Source organism: Colossoma macropomum, unplaced genomic scaffold (assembly GCF_904425465.1).
Source record: "Colossoma macropomum unplaced genomic scaffold, Colossoma_macropomum, whole genome shotgun sequence".
NCBI lineage: Eukaryota > Metazoa > Chordata > Actinopteri > Characiformes > Serrasalmidae > Colossoma > Colossoma macropomum.
This window is the reverse complement of record NW_023494795.1, coordinates 23,004,298-23,028,903: the sequence shown is the minus strand read 5'-3', so window position 1 is coordinate 23,028,903 and position 24,606 is coordinate 23,004,298. Positions and strand designations below refer to the sequence as shown.

At 39.0% G+C, this 24,606-nt stretch overlaps 1 protein-coding gene across 1 annotated transcript in view; it reads right to left on the bottom strand.

Annotated features, from left to right (window-relative positions):
- Nucleotides 1-11,333, bottom strand: part of ryr3 (ryanodine receptor 3) — a 117,491-nt gene extending 106,158 nt beyond the window's left edge. Inside the window, exon 1 of the mRNA XM_036581904.1 lies at nt 11,193-11,333. Coding sequence (XP_036437797.1) covers nt 11,193-11,240 — 48 coding nt within the window. The 5' untranslated portion in view covers nt 11,241-11,333. The remainder of the gene's footprint in view (nt 1-11,192) is intronic.
- Between the last annotated feature and the right edge of the window lie 13,273 nt (nt 11,334-24,606).

Here is a 24,606-nt window from a genome sequence, read left to right as displayed (position 1 = left end):
ATGGAAAGAGGTGAGTTCACCGTAGGACAGTACAGTTACGTCACTTATCTTGTCACTCGCACTTGGTCACGGGAGAACAGATCGCCGGTCGCTCCACTCAAACAGGGACTGTATAACTCCGCGTTTCAGATGTTGCTAAAGTATATTTGGCGACCCTTTTTTTACTCGTGGCCTCCTTCCTCTCTAATCAAGTCGAAAAACTCAGAAGTGCGCCCTCTCCTTGCGACAGCAGAGTAGTGTCGCTTTCCTTGCAGTAGAAAACGCCACCGGGGCTTTCGCTAAAACGTGGAAGTGTGAGAATGGTGTATTATACTGAAAACTTATCGAACCTGTCTTATCGCTCTATCGAGGAAAAGTTATACCGCGATACTTATCGTTATCGTTTTATCGCCCAGCCCTACTGGAAAGTACTGACATTCAACAGCATGCTCAGATTTATTTATCACAAGAGTAAAAAAAAATAAAAATTAAAATGATCAGTTATTTACAGCACGGCTTAGAGATGTAAAAATGAGAAACAGATGAGCATTCTAAATAACCCACATTTCCATTTTCTCAATGGATGCATCCTTGTTTTGCATAAAGAAACAGAAGGCATGTCATTCTCTAAACTTTAAAAGGTTCATGATTTTGGTGTGGAGTCAGCTAAGTTTTTCTAAGAATGGTTTTCAACCACCCCTGATTTTGTTCTTGTTATTATTTAGGTTTATTTCTATTACAGTTATTCAATATAGCTCATTATTCAGGACTGTTTCAGTGTTCCGAAGCAATAGTCTATCTTTTACTAATGTAATTGTAAGAGAGATAAATCAATTTTCATTGAGTACTGGATTAAATCCAGAATACACTGCATTTCCACAGTAACTGACCCCTCTCTGTCTTGTTGTTGATATCGACCTGTTTGCTTAACTGCTAATAAGGTGCCTGGAGGATCCATAAGGTTGCATCTTAGACTGCGACCATCTTTTTAAAAGATGTGAAACAAAGAGGGAAAACAACAATGCAACAGCCATTATAGCAGTGCTTCAGCAATGCCAATAATGAGATTTAAGTCTCCATGGTCTAAATGACACAGCAAGAGCAATGCTGTGACGTTTCAAGACGAAAGACACTGCTATCCAGAAACAGTGGAGAGAAAGATGATAAAGCTAGACAGCAGAGGTTCACCAGCAAATATTACATCTTACGCTCAACCGTATTACAAATTGGATTTTCAAAGGCTTACTTTCCATGGATATTGCTTTAAAACCTTCTCATGAAATAAGAAAATGGCTTGCAAGCACGGCTGAGCGACCTCCATCAACACTGACAAATGAAAGCGGCAGGCACAGACAGGATTGGACGGGAGAGAGGTATCTCTGGGTGTGTTTGAAATACAGATTTACCAGTCCTGCTTTGTATGGAGCAGATGAGCCAGCCTGCATGCATGGAACAGTAATGTTTAAAACAAGGATGCAATGGCAAGCATGCTTCTGTCAGGAAGTATCAGGCAAAGAGTTTTTAACACTGTGTCCACTTACTGTCTACTCTATTAGACACAACTACCTTGTTAATCCACCTTGTAGACATAAAGTCAAATACAGTAGCTCATCTGTTGCTGCACAGTTTGTCAGTCATCATCTAGTCCTTCAGTGGTTACAGGATGCTGCTTACAGGACACTGTTGGCTGGATATTTTTGGCTGCTGGACTATTCTCAGTCCAGCAGTGACAATAAGGTGTTTAAAACTCCAGCAGCACTGCTGTGTCTGATCCACTCGTACCAGCACAATAGACTCACACGCCACCCTGACAACAGGGTTACTGCAGTGCTGAGAATGATCCACCACCCAAATAACACCTGCTCTGTGGTGGTCCTGTGGGTGCCCTTACCATTGAAGTACAGGGTAAAAGGGGACTAACCAAGTATGCAGAGAAACAGATGGGCTACTGCTTGTAATTGTAAAACTACAAAGTGTACCTATATGGTAAGTGGACCTGATAAAATGGACAATGAGAGTAGAAACAAGGAGTTGTACTTAATGAGGTCTCCGGTCGGTCTACTATCTGTGGTATTTTGTATTTTGTCAAAATATGCAAAAAGCTGACCATTTACAGTGATGCATAGTTAGAATTTCATGTATGCTTTTTAGGCAAGTACAGACAAAAAACTGTATTTTTCAATTTGCAGGCCCACACCTCAGTACCTCACTGTCAAAACTATTGAACATACTGAGCCTTATTTGGACAATATCAGTTTAACCAGAGGAGTCACTTTAGCCTTAAGATTCAAATTAGACATGTCCAAACAAACAAACAACATAGATTCCCAGTGAATAGCAGATAGAATAGCATTAAGCTAGTAAAGTGGGCTCATTCAACATAACAAATGCTGCCCAAAAGGAAAAAAAAAACACTGAAAGGTGCTCCAAGATATTTCATTTTCGTTCTCCTTCTAATTAGGTCATCAGCAAAAATGTTGTAGATTATAGTAGTCCTGTTTTGAAATTAAAAAGAAACCACGTTTTTAAACACCTCAGTGTCACTGCTGGACTGAGAATAGTCTACCAACCAAAAATATCCAGTCAACAGCATCCTGTGGGCAGCTTCCTGTGACCACTGATGAAGGACTGGAGGATGACCAACACAAACTGTGCAGCAGCAGATGAGCTATCGCCTCTGACTTTACATCTACAAGGTGGACTGACAAGGTAGGAGTGTCTAATAGAGTGGACAGAGAGTGGACACAGCGTTTAAAAACTCCAGCAGCACTGCTGTGTCTGATCTACTCAGACCAGCGCAACACACACTAACACACCACCACCACATCAGTGTTACTGCAGTGCTGAGAATGATCCACTGCCCAAATAGTACCTGCTCTGTGAGGGTCCATGGGGGTCCTGACCACTGAAGAACAGGGTAAAAGGGGGCTAACAAAGTATGCAGAGAAACACCTGTATAGTAAGTGGAGCTGATAAAATGGACAATGAGCGTAGAAACAAGGAGGTGGTCATAATGTTATGCCTGATTGGTGTATATCCAAATATAAAGAAACCTGCTCATCACTTTCTGAAATCAAGGGTATTTATAAGGTGCTCCATCACAGAGAATATAGTTTCACTGCTCCCCAGCCCAATTCTAGGCCTCTCCAGCTGTTGCTTGGCATTGGGCATGGTGATCTTGCAGCTGCTACATTCTATTGGCAATGCTTTTCTAGAGGCGCCTGAATACTTTTAGGCATACAATGTATTTCTCCCTTGGATTTTCTCTCTGGAACACCCTACTAAAAGCCAATAGCTGAGTAGACAGCTGCAAATTAGCCATTTTGTAGAATAAACGACTAATGTTCACACTGTCTTTTGCATCCGTTTAATGCACAACAATAGTTCAAAAAGCATAAGAGTTTCAAAGGCATTAGTGAATACAGCTTTGTAGTGCTCACAACTTTTTAAGCCCTTTCCTAGAGGACCGTGTCAAGTCAATTATTTAGTGATCAAGCCTTGAATCCACAATGGTGAAGGTGATGGATGTGAGACGACATTATGTCCTTCAGAACAGACTGCTCTGATCCTTTTGGGACTGATCCAGTGCCAGGGAGCACACCAAGGCAGTGACGTCAGCCACTCTTTAACCAATGTCAGGGGCTCAGGGCACTGAACTGGGCATATGATGTTGGTAGAGGTCAGAAGACACAGAGGAGCTTCAAACAGATGACATAGAGGTCACAGTCTACTCACGTACTACAGGGTTTCAATACTGGCCCTAAGCCCAGGAGTTTACCTGTACCTGGATGCCTCTCATAAGTCATATCCACAGCATCTATCTGCACTCAGCACCTTGTCTCTGAGCGGACGGCTGCAGAATGTGCACTGCACAATGACAAGCGCGAAAAAGCTCTAACATAAATTAGCCATTTTGCCTGTCTCTGCCACAATTACTTATCGCAGATACGCTTGGCAAGTGCCATCAAAACAGTTTCAGCGAAAAAACATCACCAAAATGAAGCAAAAGTTATCTCTGAGCGCATATCTCTGCTAGATTGAGCAAAAAAAAATCCTTGGAAATAGGATCACCTTGGGCTACAGTGAGACTGGGGTTAAATGGAAAAACAGTGGATGGATTATCATTTACATCTATTAGAACAGCATGGGAGAAAAATAAAAGAATCCTCTGAGTGAAGACGATCACAAAGCCCCTAATCTGATGGTCTGTGACTGGGGAAAAAAAGGCTCTCCAAACAAGAGAAAAAAGCTCAGACTTTGAAGGACAATGCACAACTGTTGTTTACAAATCTAACGTGAGGACAATCTATTCAGATGTGAACTTTAAATAATTCAGCATTTTATCCACTTAAGTGCGCATGAAAAAAGGGTACAGCTAAAAAGGAATTTACTGCATGATTCATCGCTGCTTGCTGTGGCTAAGTGCCTTTAACCAAAAGCTGCCTTGGGGCTGTTTGGGTCAGTAATTGGGTACTGCATATGGTCTCCTTACAGGTTACTTGGGATTTAGTTATTGTGTTTTCATCTGCATATCTGGCTAAACGTTTCAACAGATGATATTTAAGATGGCTTGAGACATAATAGGATCAGTTACACCCATATTCTTTATGCAATTGTGTATATGATCTTTGCATTTTCATTGTAATTTTTTGGTGGAACACACTTTCACATAAATTACAGCATATGCAGGGGCCAATGTGCTTCTTTAAGCATATCATGTATGTCACTGCTGTCCGAACAAAACCCCATATCTCTAAAACAGTAACTTTACAGGAGTGCAACCAGGGTAACTAATGTAACCAGACCTTTTTCCAAGTAATTTTGTGACATTTCTTTTGGCCCATTTATCTTAAAATTTACACACAATGTGAAGGGCTACAGACAGTTTCAAAGTATGTAAAAAACCTGTTCTGACAGCAATGATATCGTCCCTCCTTAAACAACACTGACCAAGTGCATGTTTCATTAAACTAAGAGCATTAAGAACATTAGTACTGTGCAATGAAATGGTGTGTAAAAGTCATTGTAACCAGTTTACAATGACTTTTTACAATAAGTTTTTGATGCCACTTTTTTTTTAAAAATGTAGCACTATTAGTGCGTTGTTTCCATCTGTCTAAATATCGTGACACATATCGTGTATCATGTGTCTCCAAGAATGGTGATAAGATTTTTCTTTTTTTGGTGATAAAATTTCTGCCATATTTCCCACCACATGATGGACATGAGCTCAAATAAACAAATATAACTCACCGCTGCCCACTAAAGGTGTTATAGCACTGGTCAGAAATTAGAACTTGTTTTCATCAGACCCATGATGTGTTTTAACAAGTGCGATTTCTGATTTTTTTTTACTTGTGGGTTTTTTACTTATTCCCTTTAACGTAACTGATGAAAACATACCCAGTTCGCATTGTGTTTGCTGTGATGTGAACCGTTTGTGGTCAGCTTAAATTCGGCGTGTAATAACTGACAGGCCTTACTGCTGTCATATGCAGGTACTGTATAGGGGGGCACTTTACACAAATGAGAAGAGAATTCTATCAGGCAGTAGCCAATCAGACTGCTGCAATGTTTAATTTTTTTAAGCAATTCTTGTCATTCGTCACATCTATAGTAAAGCTACCTGTTGAAATCAATGTTGAGAAGACCTAATACTCAAGCAAAAGATAAGGAAGATTCAGTAGGCGATAATTACATTAGTTTAAATATTTCATTTTTAAAAACAATATTACTCTTGTTGTCGCTTGCATTTCATTTTGGGGCTAAGAACTAGCCACACCTCCAAAAACACTTACTGCGTAGAGCAAAATTTGCTTGTGTTTTAGAGAAATACCTCCAAAGCAGCCAAATGAGGGAAGCAGTTTGATTTGCTTCAACCCCTTAAATGGCCAGGGCCTATCGGCAGGCCCAAAGTTTTATTACACACTTCTATAACCTAAGAATAGCTCAGCCAGTTTGCACTGAAGTCCCCGTAGTTACTGAATAACAAGCCTTAGTATGTAATAAGCCTGGGATTTTAAGGGGTTGATGAAAATGCAGCATCAGTCTTCACTTTACATAGTTGTGCTCTCATGCAGTGGTGCTTTGACTCTGATTTTGTATTAGAGTCAAAGTGTACAATGATTTATTTAGGCAGACTGATGACAGATCCCACATTATCTTATCCTATCCTATCCAATATGCACCTCGGATGAAACATTTCCAAAACATTTCCAGAAACTTTTCCAAAAAAAGAAAGAAAAAAATTTGGGTCACGAAGGTGACACACTCAGCACTGTAGTGTGTTACCATCACGGTGTAGTGGCACTGTGGTGATCTTCGCAGACTTAGACACACAGTAGTCCCAATATAGCGTTTCCACTTTAGGGGTGGGGACATGAACAAGTGATGCCTCCTGAGCGCTTTCTATAACACAATTCTACAGACACTTCCATAAACTATAGAACTAAAAGAAATCACATACGTTCCTGACCTATTCAATCAAATCTCCAATATACCAAATAATAACTAATAGTGGAAATAAACACATACTATTGGTCAAAGGAAACAGCTTGGATATTTGAGTATTTTATATTATATACTTATACTTGATTATCTTATCAAGTTTTGTGGTAGTGAGTAGTTGATTTCTACATGTCATATAAACCCAATAAAAATGGTGTTAAAATGTTAGTGGCTAGTTAAGTTAGCTGATGCAATGTGCCATAAGTTGGTGCCAGGGAACTGTGTGCATATGTGTGGTGGAAGCATCAGCTTTTAGGAGGCTAAATTTAAACCCTGGAGTCTTCTCTTGGAACGTACAGGGCTTCCAGAACAACATAAACTCCAAATAAGCCCACTGCTACTGTACTGGCACTGCTGGGAGCACCTGGGCTTAAAGGTGTCACTATAATCACTCCACAAAGACAAGGACTGAGCAAAGGTGCTGTTCAGCTCAGAGGCAGTACAATGTCTTTCCTTCTCTAACCTTTCTGGTGCTTTTGTAATTGTGCAAGGAAAAATCTATATGACAAGATCTTTCAAGATACAATCATGTGCAAAAGTTGGAGAAAACCCTCCATTTATGTCATTTCCAGTCAAAACGGCCATTGTCTTAAACTGTCTACATATGTACATAACCATATTTTACATTATTTATTTTTCTGTGTCAGGAAAAAAGGCAGAAAACATATTTAACAGAAAATTACACAGAAACATCAACAACAAAATGTAATAACATGTTTTAGTATTTAGTGTGTCCACACTTTGCCTTCCTTACAGCTTCCACTTGTTTCGCTTTCAGTTTTTCAAAGAAAGTTCAGTATAAGAAGTTGCTGATGCAAATTTCTTGTTTATTTACTTTTCTCATAAACAGCTTCTTGACAGTTACACATCCTTTTAGACTCATAGTGTTGAGTTGTCTTCTCACAATGGAAGGATGGACAGAAACACCTGGGGATTGGTGTTTTGGTGGTCTACCAAGTCTTGCATGGTTGTTGGTCATTTTTTAAAAAAATACATTTTAATCATTTTTTGAACTCTAGTTTTGGAAATTCTTCCTTATGCAAGTAGATTATTTTATATCTGCTAAGCAGAAATCTCCTGAAAAATGATTAACTTGTACTTAATAGCTGTTTTGACAGGAAATGAAATAAATGAAGGGTGGTTTCTGACATTTGCACAGAACTGTATATACACATTTTCACATCTTGCCACCCTGTCACAGAATGATTTACCCACTTACTGCACTGACAAGTAAAATCGAGTAAAATCTAGGACACCTCTGACACTGCTGAAATGGAAATATACTCCAAAAGAGTCACATCTGTGTGCACAATAATACAGCAGCAAAGGCAGAAATGAGGCATATTTTACACCAGTCTAGAGGTTACTGGTAGAACAGGCTCTTCTCACATCCCACGAGTATTTCCATTTAGTATGTGCACGCCCTTCACTGCCAGCTTTCCCACTTTAACACCTTAACGGCAAGGTGAGACTACACACACCTGCTTCGTGCAGGGTCCCGCAACAGATTGGTACAATTTTTAACTGGTTGCAAGACTACTATGCAGTAGGTACTTTTACAGACATCAAATACTTAGGACCCAGATTGCATCCTAAATTCACATGATGAATTATCACAGAGCAAATGTGAGCCTGGCAAAATCTTCTTGAGACATGAAACACACCAACATGTATTCCTTAGCTATGTAATGCAAAAACTGAACCACAACGGCACAAGAGGCAATGTGTATCATTTCAGATGTACTATATCATCAAACGTCATTAACTTAATTTTTTTACCTAAACATCAGTATGTCTGTAGCCTAGACCTTAAGAGCTTAAACCTCATCTCCACTACCTGAAAGACAACACACATACACTCAAATACAAAATGTATTTTGATCATGACCATGCTGACCACGAGGTATTTAATGAGCACCATGGTCGTAATTCACTCAAGAACCCTCTCATAATTTTCAGTGTCATCAGATTGTTAGCATGCCATTGACACATGGAATCTGTGGGTTACTACACAGCAGGCATGCCAAGCACTTTGAGTTGACAATTATTAACCCTGGGGAATGTGCCAGGTTAAACAGCTAATCTTGTCGGAATAAAATTTATCACACCTGAATAGTCCACTTTTTCTTGCTGTCTAACACAGCCACATCCATTACAGGAAAAGCCAAGCAACATAATACTGACGTATACAGTAGCTGCATTGCCATATACAGATATATTCACTGCAAGCAGTTGTTTGATAACTGAACCGAGCATATGCAGCCAATATTAATAGTCTGTGCATAGCCTATGGGTTTCAATATTTTCATGGGTAACCAACAGTGAGTGTAATTTATACCAGAAGAGCTCTCGGCCATATTATATCGATTACAAAGATAACCGGGATGGCAGGTCTTATGTAGCCACTGTAATTAATCTTCGTCCTGCTACAGAAATAGAAAAAGGCTAAAGAAACTTGCTCCACACATCCGCATATTAAAAAAAATACAGCATGCTAACAAATGTACAATTTTTTTAGCAAACAGAGCTAATAAGAATTTTGATGAGATTTTCATGAAAGAGCTTTGATGTCAAGTTCATACTTAAACCCGACCAACATACTGGTTGGCCAATAATGTCAGCAGATATTGATGACCCACAGTTTGATTGATATCTGCGAAAACATCTTGCCTGGCATCGGAAGGGTTAGAACCCACAAGCTTCCATTGATGTGGCAAAACATCAAACAGTTGTGCCACTGAGACGCACAATAATGAAGCACTTTGAATTTAATTACATCTAAGCAATACAGGCCGATTAGCCAAAGAGGTGAATTTGGACAAAAAAACCCAGGCATGGTTAAACTAACAAAAACATAAAGGAATGGTAAAACATATCAGTACCTAGCTTTTAGCATGAGAATAACGTTGAAACCCAAGAGCCTTTTCTATTAAGAAAGCTGTTCAAAAATAACGAAAATAAGAGCTATTTAACACAAACCAAAACCAAACAACTGTGCACAGTGCTGTAAAATGAAAATTATTTAACACTGTTTCTGTTGTTTATTCAAGTCTAATAAGCATCAGCAGTCAGAATTGTTCACAGTGGTGTTGACAGTAACCAGATGTCTGAAGCATTTAATGCCTCTAAAAGCTACCTAACTTAAAGTTATTACATGCCTGATGACTGAGACAATGAGCGCATTTACATGCACTCAATAATCCAATCATAATCAGATTTCTGCAGTTATCCGATTATTCAAATGGTCATGTAAACACCATACTCCGACCTAAAAATCCAATAAAGAGAGCTGGATTCTAGCTCAGTAATCAGATTTCTCAGTGCATGAATACTCTTACTCTGATTTCTTTCAAATTTCTCAGTCTGCACGTGTGCAGAACAGACTATAAAAAATAAGCAAGCAGCAAAAACACTTTTGCAGCGATGCTGAAACCAACTACATTCTCGGCGAAATGACGGATTTAAATGTTTCTCATCTTCTAAGTGATGTATGTTCATATTTTCAGGTAAAGTGCCGCGATGTTTTTAAAAAAACCCGCAGCATGAGGACTGATTTTACGTCGTGTTTACGTCACGTCTTCTTCTGTGAGTTTACTGGCTCGCAGCAAAGCAGAAATCTGATTACTGCCTGACTCATGTAGACCCAGAGTTTCCTATTATCTGATTACTCAAGTGCATATAAACGCGTTGATAGGATTACTGACATAATCTGATTTTCTGCAGTTATCGGATTATTAAGTGCATGTAAATGCACTCATTGTTTTATGACAGCTTTCGGACAAGATTTTGTCCAAAAGTGTATTATTTTTTAGATCAATTAATGGCAGAGGGAGGCACGCAAGTCGTTGTAAGGCAAAATAGGACTGAAAGAATCTCTTTTTCAGATTTACCACTATTTTACCATTAGCAACATTGCATTAAACAACCTAGATGACACATGAAGGTTCACTGGTCATTCTGGATAACTGCACTGAAGATGTTGCAGCCCCTGGTTCCCACCACCACCACTGCAGTCAGTTCCTCTATAAAGACTTTGTTTGCATTTTAATGATTGAATTATGCATTAGTTTGAAATATTAGTGAAATTCCAATTTAAAACTATTAGAGTATAAAATTAAAATATAAAACATAAAATGTTATCAGCAAATATTATCGGGTATCGTTATCAGCCACAAAATGTGCGTATCGGCTGGGCCCTGGTTCGTACATGGGTATTTTTACAAAACGACACAAAGACCCAACTGTGAAGCAGCAGGTAGTCTACTGGAGCACATTTTCTCCACAAAACCACCAAAGAACTCAAAAAAACTTTTTAATGAGCCTGCAGGGGACAGTCACCATAAAAGTCAGCCCTGCACCTGCAGATGGAGGAAGACTCATTTAGATTCACATCCAGCAGCAGAACGACAGGAACGACAGGTGTGATACGAGCCTAAACTGTCCACCTGCATCAAGTTTCAGGTCAAAGTAAAACGGGGATAATCGGCGACACGGCAAGTCCTTCGTGTATATTTAACATATGCAGCAGGAGACTAATGAAGCAAGTTAGGCGCTGAAAATTCAACACCGTTTCCTTCGACGTCTCAAAATCTGACGGCTCAGCACTGAACGGGCGTCTATTTAACCATCTCACACGCGAAGACGCATTAAAAGACGCCGCAGTCAAAGAAACCTGGAACCGAACCGTGAACACGGTCTTTACTTACAGTTCGTAAGAACTGAATTTCGTCTTCTCCTTCTCCCCCTTCAGCCATGGCTGTTGAAGAGCCTGCCTGGACTCCGGAAAGCCACCGCTGGCAGCGACGCGGCGCTTCTCTTCTCCTCTCCTCTCCCTCCTCCTCACCAGCACATTAGCATAGAGCTAATCCAAAGCCATATAGGGGAGAGCGGGCGGGCGGGCACAGCCACTACACAGCCCTCCTCGGGGTCACCCTCATACTCAACACGTCTCCTACTGCACACGGTTTTCCTCAGCTAGACGTTCATATGAACCAAAAACGTTTAATTAACTTCTACAAACGAACTCATTAGCAAACAGGTTGGAGGCGAAACCGCTTGTGGTGATCAGCCTGTTATTTGTGGACAGTGTAGTAACGGCAACTGGTAGAACATTCGAGAAGAAAATGTTAAGTAAGCTAAAAACACTGAAGCTAAGACAAAGATACTGTATAGTCTGATGTAAATTAATGTAAAAAAGTGATTCACCAAAACATATGTTTTTCCCCCCTTATCGTAAATATAATCTGTTAGCCAAGACGTTTGGTGTTATTTTTTTTTTTTTTAGTTTTGTAGTTATGGGGCTAATGAAGCTGAACAATGGAAGTCCCATTGCCCAAATTGTGTTATTATATTTTTTCGCCTGTACCAGGACATTAGCACATACTGAGACATGATGTTTAGCTAATAAGTATTGCAACTATGCAAGTATGTCAGCAGCAATGTTTATGGGTGACAGAAGTACTATTTGGACATGATCATTTAGTTCAGGAGATGGGGAAATATAAATTTATGACATGACACCTGAGTTTTATGTCCTACTCATGCTAGGTGGGGACACTGCTTGAAAAAACAGCACAGACCTGCATTGCTGCATGTTGTGTTTTAGGTGCTGGTCATCCAGCATGACCATGCTGGGGTGACCAGCTAAACCAGCATATACCAGCGTAATGGTCTGTGCCGTTTCAGGGAAATCTGATAGAAGTGACAGAAATGACTCGACATGTTCAGCTGCTCACAAGTAGAAAACCTCAAAGTATTTAATTTAATCATAATTTAGTTTACCCTAACTCTGCCGAGCTGCCTTAAGTGAATGTAGTGTGTCTTCAGCATTGTCATTGACTTGGAAAACCCATAGTCAGTGATCATTTCTGTCATTCTACATGTTTTATTGTTAAGATTTGTACACTTAATTTGGTCTACAGTGAATGTAAATATGCTTCTTCAAGCCTCTGTACTCCAAAAACTGTAAAACCATCTTTTCCACAGGATGTGAGGAATATTTAGCACAGGGGTGCACAACTCCGGTCCTGGAGGGCCAGTGTCCAGCAGAGTTTGGTGATTTGCCTGTTCAGAAACACCTGATTACACTCGTCTGTTGATTGGAAGCTTTAGTGGGTGTGTTTGTGTAGGGACACTACCAGACTGCACTGGAGTTTTGCACCCCTAATTTAGCAATGTAGCAAATTACCTGGATTAAGATAACCTACAGTTACTGCTGTTCATTTTACAGTTGGTAAAAGCCTTTGGAATTTTTACTAATGTGAGCACACAGTACTTAAAAATAACTCATCTGGCAGATTTTGACAGGATTAAAATCACTAAAAAACACTGGTCATTACCTCTTGTGTAAAGCTATCCTATTGGGACAGTGCTATATACTTCCTGGCCTTGTATCTCTAGTGCAAAACTCAAAAAGCAAACTTTGGACACCAAACATATCTTCAGTAGCTGACCACCTTTTGAGGAAGGGGAAGATTGTGTACATTTGATCATTCAGTGAACTGTTCCTTTAAATCCCAAAACTTAAAAAAGCCTACATTTAGCTTCACTCCTTTGCCTCTGGTGGATTGTCTGATATTTAAGTTTAGCTACATTTATTGACATGTATATTTGGTTGCTTTTGTAAGCTTATGTGATATAATGCAGTGCATTTTACAGACTTGTGACACTGCGCACCTCTTTCATGCAGACTTCCCTTGAGCTGCGGTACTTGCCTCCATTCAAGCAGCAACAAGGCCATCTGGTGGGAAACTTTAGCCACAGCCGCTCTCATTTACATTCAGCACAGTGTGTATTGGTAGCAGTTCACACAGACAGTTTGCATTTGCATTACTGGGGGGCTTCTGTGGTACAAAGCTTATATTCCTGTGGCAACTTAGTTTTAAATAACTTTATTTAAACACCGGTGGCTTTACTGGGTTCACTTTTCATGATTTTTATATTGTGAATATTGTGCAGCTGCATTTTAAAAAGGCTGCTGACTGTGATTCACAGGACAAAAAAATGATATTGAGAAATTTCAATATCATGATATTTTAAAAATATATAACAGTATAGTTGTATTTAATCACATTTAAGTTTGCATTACTAAAAGGTTAATGAACTGGTTTGGTGCCTGGGAAATGATTTAGCCTCATAATTAGATATTTTAGCATGTGTGCAAATGAATGTGAAACACTGAATGATACAGTATGCGGAATGAGCTTTATTAGTAGTGTGGTTGATGCTTAATCATTTTTCTTTATGACAAATGTATATAAAGATATGAGATAATTATGGAGGTCTCTGAATTTGAAGGCATTTACTTGCCACTTGCACAGGAAATGTGGTTCCATTATGACCACACCTAAAAAAAAACTTAGAATCGCCACTGCATGTGAGTCCGAAAGTTTGTAAACACCAGCTCATCCATTTTCAACATTTCTTCTGAAATCAAGGGTTTTAATTAAGAGTTTGTACCCCATTTGCAGTAACAGTCTCTTTTGAGAAGGCTTTACACTAGATGTTGGAATATTGCTGTGAGGTTAGATATTAGTTCTGGATCACAAACTGACTCCAGCTCATCCCAGATGTATTGAATGGAGTTCCATCACTCCAGAGAACACAGTCCCACTGCTCCACAGCCCAGTACTGCGGGGCTTTATACCCGTCTAGCTAACGCTTGCCATTGGGCGTGGTGACCTTAGTCTCACATGCAGCTGCTCCAGAGCATCTCATTCTATTGGCAGTGCTTTTCTACGAAGATTATACAAGCTGTGTGTGCAGATGTATTTTCCAACTTCTCCTGCTGTTCAGCCTACAGCAGTTTAGCCACGCCCATTTACATGGAAGTTATAAAGAGTGTTTCAGCCCAGACTGCTTATGGAGACAATCTAGGTAGCTATATCTCTCAGTATATATAGATATGTCTATATATTTATTTCTATAGATCTGTATGTATTTTTTGTCCCTGTCTAGTCAAAACCTTGTATTTCCGTTTTTGTGTTTTTGACATAACTTCACCTATACATATGTGCATGATGGATATATAGATGCGGGCCTGGGTCAGGTTGAGTCTCAGAATTGTGGGTATGGTACGCAATCAGGATTCAATTTTATGCCCGTGAGGACCTTTAATGCAGTGTTTTCCAGGCAAGTTTGGCCTTTATGTCACTGAAATCTGCCCTGTTTTGTAGGATTCTGCAGATGTGGCTCTGCACCCTTTGCTTCTAAAAATTGGTCTCAAATGTTATGTGCTTCAAGACCTTTGATGACCCACATTCATTCACTTGCAGCACCAGTTCAAAACCATTAAAAAAGTCAGAAACATAGCTACAGCTCCAGAGCATGTGATGAAACATTATGAAATGCAAAATTTAATATAATGTTTTTACACATAAGATTTAAATGCGTCACATTGCTTATGTTAGTATGCCGTGACGTGTCCATACAGACTGCTCAGGTTGTCTGGATTGCACATAAGTGAGTTCTAAAGAGGAGACTTTTTATACCGTTGCAAGCAAAATCTCTTCTTCCTTGACTGCAGCCTTGACTTTAGCAATATCTCAAAGTCAAGGATGCAGTCATGGTAGGCTGCATTTCTTGTCTTGGCTGTTATGTTACTGAAGATTGTCCCTTTTTGTAGGATCCCTCAAGTACAGCTGAGCAATGCACCCTTTATTTCAGGAAGTTTGAAGGTCTCAACTGATGTATCCTTTCAGACCTTAAATCACCTCCAATCCCCCACTTAATTAATCTTTGCCTTGAAATCAGAGCTGTTTTTTTCTCTTGCTTCATATATATCTAGGATATGTATTCAAGTATCCAGTTAACCGTTTGAGGTGCCAGTATTTGAATACTGAAATCAGTATTTGGGTGTTTGTTGTGTTTCATCAAGGGAAGGAATTACATAGACTGACAATTCAGTGAAATTCAAAATTTATATAATGTGAAACATTTGCTTGTATTTGCAAGTAAGTTTGTGAATTTATACTCTGCTACTCCGAAATGTGAGTGGCTTAACGTTAAGGCTGTTGTTGTTGGCTAAATAGGCAAGGCCGATGTTTGGTCCAGAAACAGTTAAAGTATCTTTCTCTGACAAACTGTTGGCACATTGTCCACTGAAGAGGAAAATAACACAAGTAGAAGTCTTCACCTGCATTCACCTTCACATAAACAAACCTGCTTTTTTCAGTTACAACAAAGAGAACCTTATGAAGTTTTGTAAACATTAAAACTGAAAATCAATATCATAGTGTTATGTCAACACCTGAATACCAATATTGAAAATATTTCACCAAGCACTAATTTTAACTCGAGGCAGCTCGAGATTACTATACTGTCAAATCCTACTGCACTGTCTGCTCATTTGGATGAGCAAAATGTTTAGATAAAGACAGTTTTTTGTTCTCATGCTATATCACCTTCATTTTGACATCCTGAAGGGCCTCTAGGTCCAATGGAGTTAATGCTATCGGCAGCCCAAATGAGAGACAGTCGTGATCTGGTTATTGTCATCACAGCTGGAGTGGAAAGGCACACAGGGAGCAGTGATGGATGTGCATCCCAGGAGAAATCTAATGGTAGGTTTTGTTTCTCAAGCTTTTTTATTCAGTTTAGAGTTGGAACTCAGTTCACAACTGATGCTTGACAGCAGTAGTTCAAATTTGATTGAGGTTCTGAAACTATGTGGCTGGCTGTTCTTCTAGATGGGAGCCTATGATGCACTAAAAATGCAACTACCCTGTTAGAGAGACAATTAGACATTGGGGTAACATTAGAGTTTGTTAAGAAGAGAGTCATGTTGTATGTAATCATCAAAATAAGATTGTGTTTGCACTTGCTGAACTAATTTTTACATGACACTTATTTGCATGTGGCAACTGCAGCATGTATGATGTTTAATGTATGATGTATGATGAACATACAGACCTGTCTTTAGAGCATTCAGAAGAATTTGACATGTCCCCCTTCTAGCACAAGGCAAAACAGAACCATAGCAAGGTGGCAGAGCTTTTCACTACATATTTCCATATTTTGCATCTTTAACAGTGTTTTGCATGGTAAAATCGTTCTTCAGATTAATGGATAGTGTGTTGTATATGGTTCTGTATAGCACCAAAAAGGGTTCTTCTATTGTTACATGCTTGACATCTTACCAATAAAAGAAGCCCTTTCTGGTGGCATATAGAACCATTTTTAAAAAGGTTCTGTATAGAACCATACACAACACATTCTCCATCAATCTGAAGAACATTTTACAATGCAAAGAACCCTTTAAGCATGCAAGTGGTTCTGTGAGTGTTCATGATTTTGTGTAGAACCCTTGTCTTTACTAAAGAACCCTTGAAAAACCAGGTTTTTAAAAGTGTACTTTATCGTTTTGCTTTAAGGACGAATGGGCTTTAAATGTAAAATCTTGTATTTCCTCTGCATGTAGGCTACTTGTCTTTCTTCTTAACAGTCCATGATGTGTAGACAGGTGTGAAAAAAATTGTACTAAGAAAGTATGACTGCTTGTTCAAAATTGTTCTGAAGTGAAGGTTTCTTTTAGAAACATGCCACGTATATAAAGGTAAAAAGTACACATTTTAACCAACTTAGTTGGATGTTTTAATAAAAATAAATTCAAATGCACAAGAACTCAACTAATTAGCAAGAGCAAATACTATCCTGCCGTTTGAAATTTGTAATGAGTGTTTTGAAGGCCTGAATGAAAATGTAAGGAGTAAAAAGTATATATATTTTTTCTCTTGTTAATTGAGTAAAAGTGCAAGTATTCAATTTCAATAATATTAAAGTAAAGTACAAATCTTCCAAAATAATACTTAAGTACAATAATGACATGGCTCGATTTGAGGTGGGATGCAAGAGGATGCCGTCCCTCAGTCAAAAACAAATCCCCCCAAAATCATCCCTCTTGAAAAACTGCTATCCCCCCCCCACCCATCCATCCCCTATGAAGTAATGTAATTTGGTATCAGGAGTTCTTCGTGATAAATCAACACTTAGCAATCAAGGGCTAAGTTAAGGTAAGTTCGTAACCATTTCAGTCCACTATCCAACATTTTAGGTGCAATTTGCTTATTTTCACTGTCCAAAAAACAAACAAACAAACAAAAAAAAGTATCTATATTTTTTCAGTTTTTATTTTCCTGCATCATTTTAGCACAGCAGAAAATGCCATGATAAATGGACCAATAGAAATGCTGTTTTTTTATATTACAGCACTATGATTACGTGCTTATTTTAAAACATAAGTCTAATAATGTTCACGATTATAGGCTATTTAAATCTATTTCAGTCACAGTTAATTGTTTAGTACTAATGTTTGCTAATGTTTTCCTTACTGAGGAATGTCAGTTTGTGCATTTGTGTATGATCTTACAGTTTTTCTGACAGTCTCTTGACAAGATGATTGTGCATAATGCACCTCTATTGTTAAAGTGAGTTGGACCATTGAGGTTATCCTAAGCCAAATCCTCTCACACTGGGGCTGCTGCACCTGCACAAACCAATCAGAGAGAAGAGTCAAATAAGTATGCTTTTTTTCTGCCTGCACCATCCAGCGCCACTCTCAGGAAAGTGTGATTGCTTCTGAGAGTACGAAAGTGATTAGTCATGGGGTTAAGGAGGAGGGGCCCCAAAAGACAGGCGAAGGATCTTAGTGAGACAGAAAAGGTCAAAAAAGGGACGCTTACAGAAATACACTTGCTGGAGGACTTGTTGGCTTTGTGTGCTGCTTACGTTGCTATGGGGAATCATCAGGGCAACAAGAATTCCAGTCTTCTTAACAACTTGGAATTTGAGAGTGCTTGTCAAGGAGGAAATGGGCTGAGTTGCTCCACCAGCCCACAGCACACGCTCGACATCTCTCCACGGGCCCTGAGGACATCCTTTAAAGGACGGAGGTCAAGAAGATTGTTGGTGATGAACACTCTGAACGTGGAGAAGAGGTTGCAGAGTATAGTTGAACAAAGGTTCGACACAACTGAACTACTCTCAAGAAGTGCGTCAGAGACCATTAAGGAAGTAAATGAGCAGTACTGTTCTCAGATTTTGGACTTTACAAGTGGATTTAAGACTTCTTTGGTACTTTCCAGCAGAGCACATTCCACAGAGGGTCAAACGTCCAACCTGACACTCTCTGAAACTCCAAAATATACTAGAAATTCTGAGATGGCCAGTGATTTGTCAGACTATGACGATGGTTACACTGGTAACTGGAGTATAGAAGACTGTTTGGAGAGTTCACAAGGAGAGATTGATTCACAAAATAATTTAGCGATTGGACAGAAAGAGCTGGCCCTTTCGATGAGAGATGTGAAGGTGAAAGAAAGCTTGTGGGAATCAGCCACATCAAAAGTTAGAATGAAGATAGGGCAGCTGGAGTGTGTCATTGAACAGAATAGTATAGTCACCCTGGACCGACTCAGAGGTTGCCTTGACTCTCCCGATCAGACCTCTACCACAAGTGGATTGATACACACAGATGACAAATTACCCATGTCTGAGATCAAAGACATCAACCAAGAGAAGTTTCTGCCCATGGAGAATCTCCAGTTTCTGGGAGAAGACCTGGACCAAAGCCTTCAGAGAGCTCTCAAGGCGGGTGCATTCTTTGCACACTATGGTGAGGACTGTGAGGGTATTAGAGGTCCACAAATGGAGCAGATGACCTCAGTGTGGAGAGATCCAGAGACTGTCAATCAAGAACCTATGTTTGTCTGCCAGAAGAACTCAGTGATGCCAACACAAAGCAAACCAGAGAGCAAGACAGCCTCCTCATGCTCTGCCTTTATATACTTACTTAGCTACAGCAACGACCTGGAAAGTACACCCCCCTTGGGTTCCCCTTGTTCCTCAAATCACTCCATTCCCATGTTACAGCACCATGTCCTGCCCCTACACAAAGAAGAGAGAGAAGAAGACAAGAAGATGCAGCTAATAGAAGAGAAGAGTCCAGGAGTGGATGGCACCAGCTTCAGTGGATCTGTGTCTGTTCTGGACAGTCTGAATAACAACCAGACTTCACCTACTTTACCAACCATGCTCATCTCCCTTACAGCAGGTGGGTATACTGCTCCTCATGTTTCTCATGCTTATCTATATACAGCACTGTAGGCCACCCTTTATGTATTTAATATCTAGTAAAAACAGCCATCAAGTACAAGTTATTCATTTTTTAAGATATACTTCTGTGGAAATTAGATATCCACTTGCATAGGAAGGGGGAAAGTCAAAAGAAAATAAGGAGTTCAAAAAAGTCTTAGAAGATATAGTGAAAATGGGACTTCTTACAACCACGTAAGACCTGGTAGACCACTAAAACTGTCCCCATCAGACGAACAGTACTTAAAGCTTTCATCTTTGAGAGATAGAAGATTGCTTCAGATCTGAAAAATCCACAGGTTTTTCTGTCTGTCCCTTCACTGTGAAAAGACAACTCGGCACTATGAGTCTGAAATAATGTGTTGCTGTCAAGAAGCTGTTACTGAGAAAAAAAATAAACAAAAAAGAAAAGAATTGCGAATCAAACAAAGCTACTGGTGTCCTCGGAACAATGGACTGACCACTTCAGAGTCCCGACTTCAACATCACTGAATGTGTTTGGGATTATTTGGATGACAAAAAGCAGAAATGCAACCATCTAAGACTGAACTTTGGAAAAATAGCCCTGCAGATTTCTTTGAAAAACTGAAAGCAAGTCTCCCAAAAAGAATGAAAGCTGTAATACAGGCAATAAAGGTGACAGAGATGGACACATGTTGAAAAACGAATAAATTGTACTTAATGGCCATTTTAAAATGTAAAAAAATGAAGGGTGGTCTTTGACTTTTGCGCAGATATAAAGTTTTGCTTGTTTATCATATATCAGTTGTTCATTGAATGTTCTGATGAAAGCAGATGACAAGAAAATAGACTTTTTTTAAATAATAATATAATATAAAACAAAGCCATTTCTACCTTTTATGCTTGTTATATGTGAAGGAGAGACATGTGGAGAAAGGCTTGGGAATGGATGAGTTTATAACCTTTTGCATACCTCATGCTCACTGAGGTGGACAGGAATCCTCAACTTGAACCTTGTGATAGCTGTTATGACAAAGATTAGCACTGGTGGAAATCCGAAACATGATTCAGTTTTTCCCTGGTGGGCTGGGCTGCATACTGTGTCTGGTCAAGCAGTTTTTCAAACTATCATGTGATGGAAGACATCAAAGATGTCCAGTGGGGCTGAACTCTGAGATCTCAGCTGGAGGCTGAATCTGCACAGGAGTTGTCTCATAATCCAGATGCATGTTAGCTATGCTTAAATTTAGTAATGGTTCCTGAATAATTCTTGGGGTTGTGAAACGGTTCTAGATTCAGCCGTTTAAAGATGAATAACTGCTGATGCCTCTTGTATGTTTTCTTTAGCTTGTTTGCGGTTTAAAGAACTCTGGTAAAGCTGCAATGATAACACTACAATATGGAAACTGTGACTGTGACACAAAAAGGAACTCATGTCTACTTCCACAATGAGTAGAATGTATTATAGTGTGATGGTTTGCCAAAGATGTTTTTCTTTTGTGAGTGAACTATGTAGTCTATGTAGACAGTGTCTGGCTGTCCATGCATTAAAGGCCGTGGGAGAGCTTTTGCTCAAACACTGCTGCACATCAGGTACACGTGACTTTACCAGACATGAAAAGGAGAAGAAGAGAAGAATGAAAAAGAGGGATTAGTAGTTTCAGTCAATTCAAAGTTTTGAGGATTTGGAGATCTCTCTGGTAGAAATGTGTAATTGGATGCAACATGTGGAAGAACATTTTTAAAGATGTATGTACCTGGAAAATTCCCAAGAAATTCAACCTGATACCTCTGATGTTTAAATTATTATTTCAGGCTTTACAAGGTGATTCACATATTTTATATTTTCATATATTTTTTTCCGGGCTCAGTAACGCTATTTTTTTCAATTTTAACAAAAAAAAAAATCTTACTTAGTGCAGCTTTTACGTGCACTATGTGGACAAAAGTATTGGGACACCTATAAATTACACCTAGAGGAGCTTTTATGACATCCCATTCTAAATCCATAGACAATAATATGGAGTCAGGACGGGCCAGTCAAGTCCTTCCATGCTAAACTCACCCAGCCAGGTCTTTATGGACCTATCTTTGTGCACTGGGGCTCAGTCATGTGGGAACAGAAAAGGGCCTTCCACAAACTGTTCCCACGTAGTTGGAAGCATACAATTGTCCAAAATGTCTTGGTATGCTGCATCATTAAGATTTCCCTTCACTGGAACTATGGGTCCTAGGCCAGCCCCTGAAAAACAACCTCATACAATTATCCCTCCTCCACCAAACTTTACAGTTGGCACAATACAGTCAGGCAGCTTTGCCAAAAGCATGATTCATTACTCCACAGAATACTTTCTCCAGTCCTCCAGAGTCCAGTGGTGGCGTGCTTTACACCACTCCATCTCTTGGCATTGTGCTTGGTGATCTAAGGCTTGCATGCAACTACTCAGCCATGGAAACCCACTCCATGAAACTCATGGCAGTTTTTGTGCTGATGTGCCTCAGTGCTCAGCAACCCCAATCTGTAACTTTACATGGTCTGCCACTTCATGACTGAGTTGCTGTGGTTTCTAAATGCTTCCACTTTTATATCACTCACAGTTGATCGTGGAATATCTAGAAGGGAAACAATTTCGCAAACTGACTTGTTGCAATGGTGGCATCCTATTACAATACCACCCTCAAATTCAGTGAGCTCTTAAGAATGACCCATTCTTTTACAAATGTTCGTAAAGGCAGACTGCATGGCTAATTGCTTGATTTTATACACCTGTGGCAATAGGACTGAATAAAACACCTGAGTTCAATAATTAAAAGGTGTGTTCCAATACTTTTGTCCATATAGTGTATGAAGTAGAGTGAAATTTGATCTTCTGGTCATTCAGGAGTTAATGGGTAAATGTCACCACTCCCACCAGTGTGTCACTCAGTGAATATTTGCACTCTGCACACCATTACACTGATATGGAGATATACGTGTTAAAAATAATGCTATCTTGGTGAGTGTAAATCTAGCCAATATATTCTGAACGTTCTTCATTATGAGACTGTTGTGAGAATGTTATAAATAGCAATGCACCAAAATGGGAATTGTGGGCTGATGCTGATAGGGATTACAATATCATCATGCAATCCTAATTATAGGATTATTCAGCCTATTTCTAGATGTTTTTTTATGTGTTTAAAGTAATTTTACTTTCTACTGAATCTACTGAAAATGTAATGTACTTGTTTCACAAAGCAATGCAGATAATTCTATCATAGAATATTTTAACAATAATTTCATAATGAGAAATATTAGATATGTTCACTATATTTGTGCAGGGTAGTTTACACTTGTGTGAACTGGAAGTGTCACCACTGAAAACTAGCATTTTCATTTAGATCCAACGTTTCCCACATTACGTCAACAGCAGCTTTGTTTAACCCTGCAGGATAAGCTGCTGCCAGTGCTTCTGACTCTTCAGTCTTTCAGGAAATTAAATCTCTTAAGCTACCACACCATCTCTAATGCAATTATCACCAAAAAAAAGAGATTAGATTGTAAATTGTGGCACAGTAAATCCACTTCTTTGTGTATGTTTACACTTAGCATTGGCTTCTGAATGAATTTGAGATGATGGGGTTCCAGGTTTACAGCCTTTGAAAGGCTGTAGTGTATTTTTTTAGGTAAAAAAATCTGATGATCACCATTTACTAACATGTGCTCACCATATACTATACTGATACTATATCAGGTGATAATTTAATGCCTAATTGAAAATATCTGGTGCTCACAGCAAAGTATCTGGTGTGGCCGCCTGATGTTATCTGGTTAACATACATCCATTTGGAAATATTAGTGTTGCACTGATAGCAGGACTGTGTTAGCATCAGCTCCAGTAATGGCATGATAAAGCTTTGGAGATTGTTTGTTAGCACAGTGGAATGAAATATTCTGTGACATCTAATAATGGCAATTGTCCCCTTTGTGTTGAGCTGTGGTATTGATTGGGCCTTGGTGTGTGCGCTGTGTGGGGTACGCTCAGGGACACCAGCTCATCTGAGAGCTCACCCTCAGCTGTTTATAACATTAGAAGGTCATTGATCCATGGACGTTGACAGCATGCTGGGACTGACCTACTTCAGTTTTCTATTGATTTGCCTGGTTTAATTTAGTGGTCTGTGATATAGAGAGATGTTTTCTCTGAGCAGAAGTTGTCTAGAATTATTGAAAGTGCTCTTTCATGAAATATAAACGTCACATCCGTTTGATGTACAATGATGATGATGATGATGATGATGATGATACCTAAATCTGACCAATCTAGATGTTGCAGTACTTCTTAATAGCCATTGTGTGGTGCTCTAGATATTCTTATGATAGTGCAGAAGAAGAGTAAACAGCTCAGATAATTCACAGAGCTACTGCTTTTAAATGTGTAAGCTGTGCATACACAGTTATATTCATGCGATTACATTTGACTGGGTTTTCTTATATATTTAAAGTATGCCATTCCAGCATACACAAACATTCAAAAGTTTGGGATCAACTTTTTTTCTTTGGGATCATTTTTTAAAATAATGTAATATAAACTAAATTTGTAGCGGTTTTGTCGTCACATCTAAGTTAATAAATCTATAAAATGTTTCTAATTTGCTAGTCCTGTGCAACATCACAGGTTTCAAATAATTATAACAAGAAAAATGGCATTTTAGATGGGTTCAGAAAGAAGTTCTCTACAGGGAACACACTTCTGCACATTTTAATGCACAGGTACTGTATATTTGCTGAATTTAACATATTGGGGAAAAATAAAGCACAATATGTGGCCTGTGCAAAAGTTATTACATTTTCTTTTTTATGTTGTAGCTTATCCAATATGTTAAACTCTAAACACTAAAATTGGGGTGTTTAAACTTTTGCATAGGATTATGCATGAATCCGAAATTACTGAAAAAACTGTCATATCAGTATCTGCAGATGATTGCTTAATATTTCAATATACTTCACATTTCAAACTAATATTTGATAATGTTTTTATCATACTTCAATAGAGCAGACTGTTTAGGTGACGCTGGATTACTATGCTA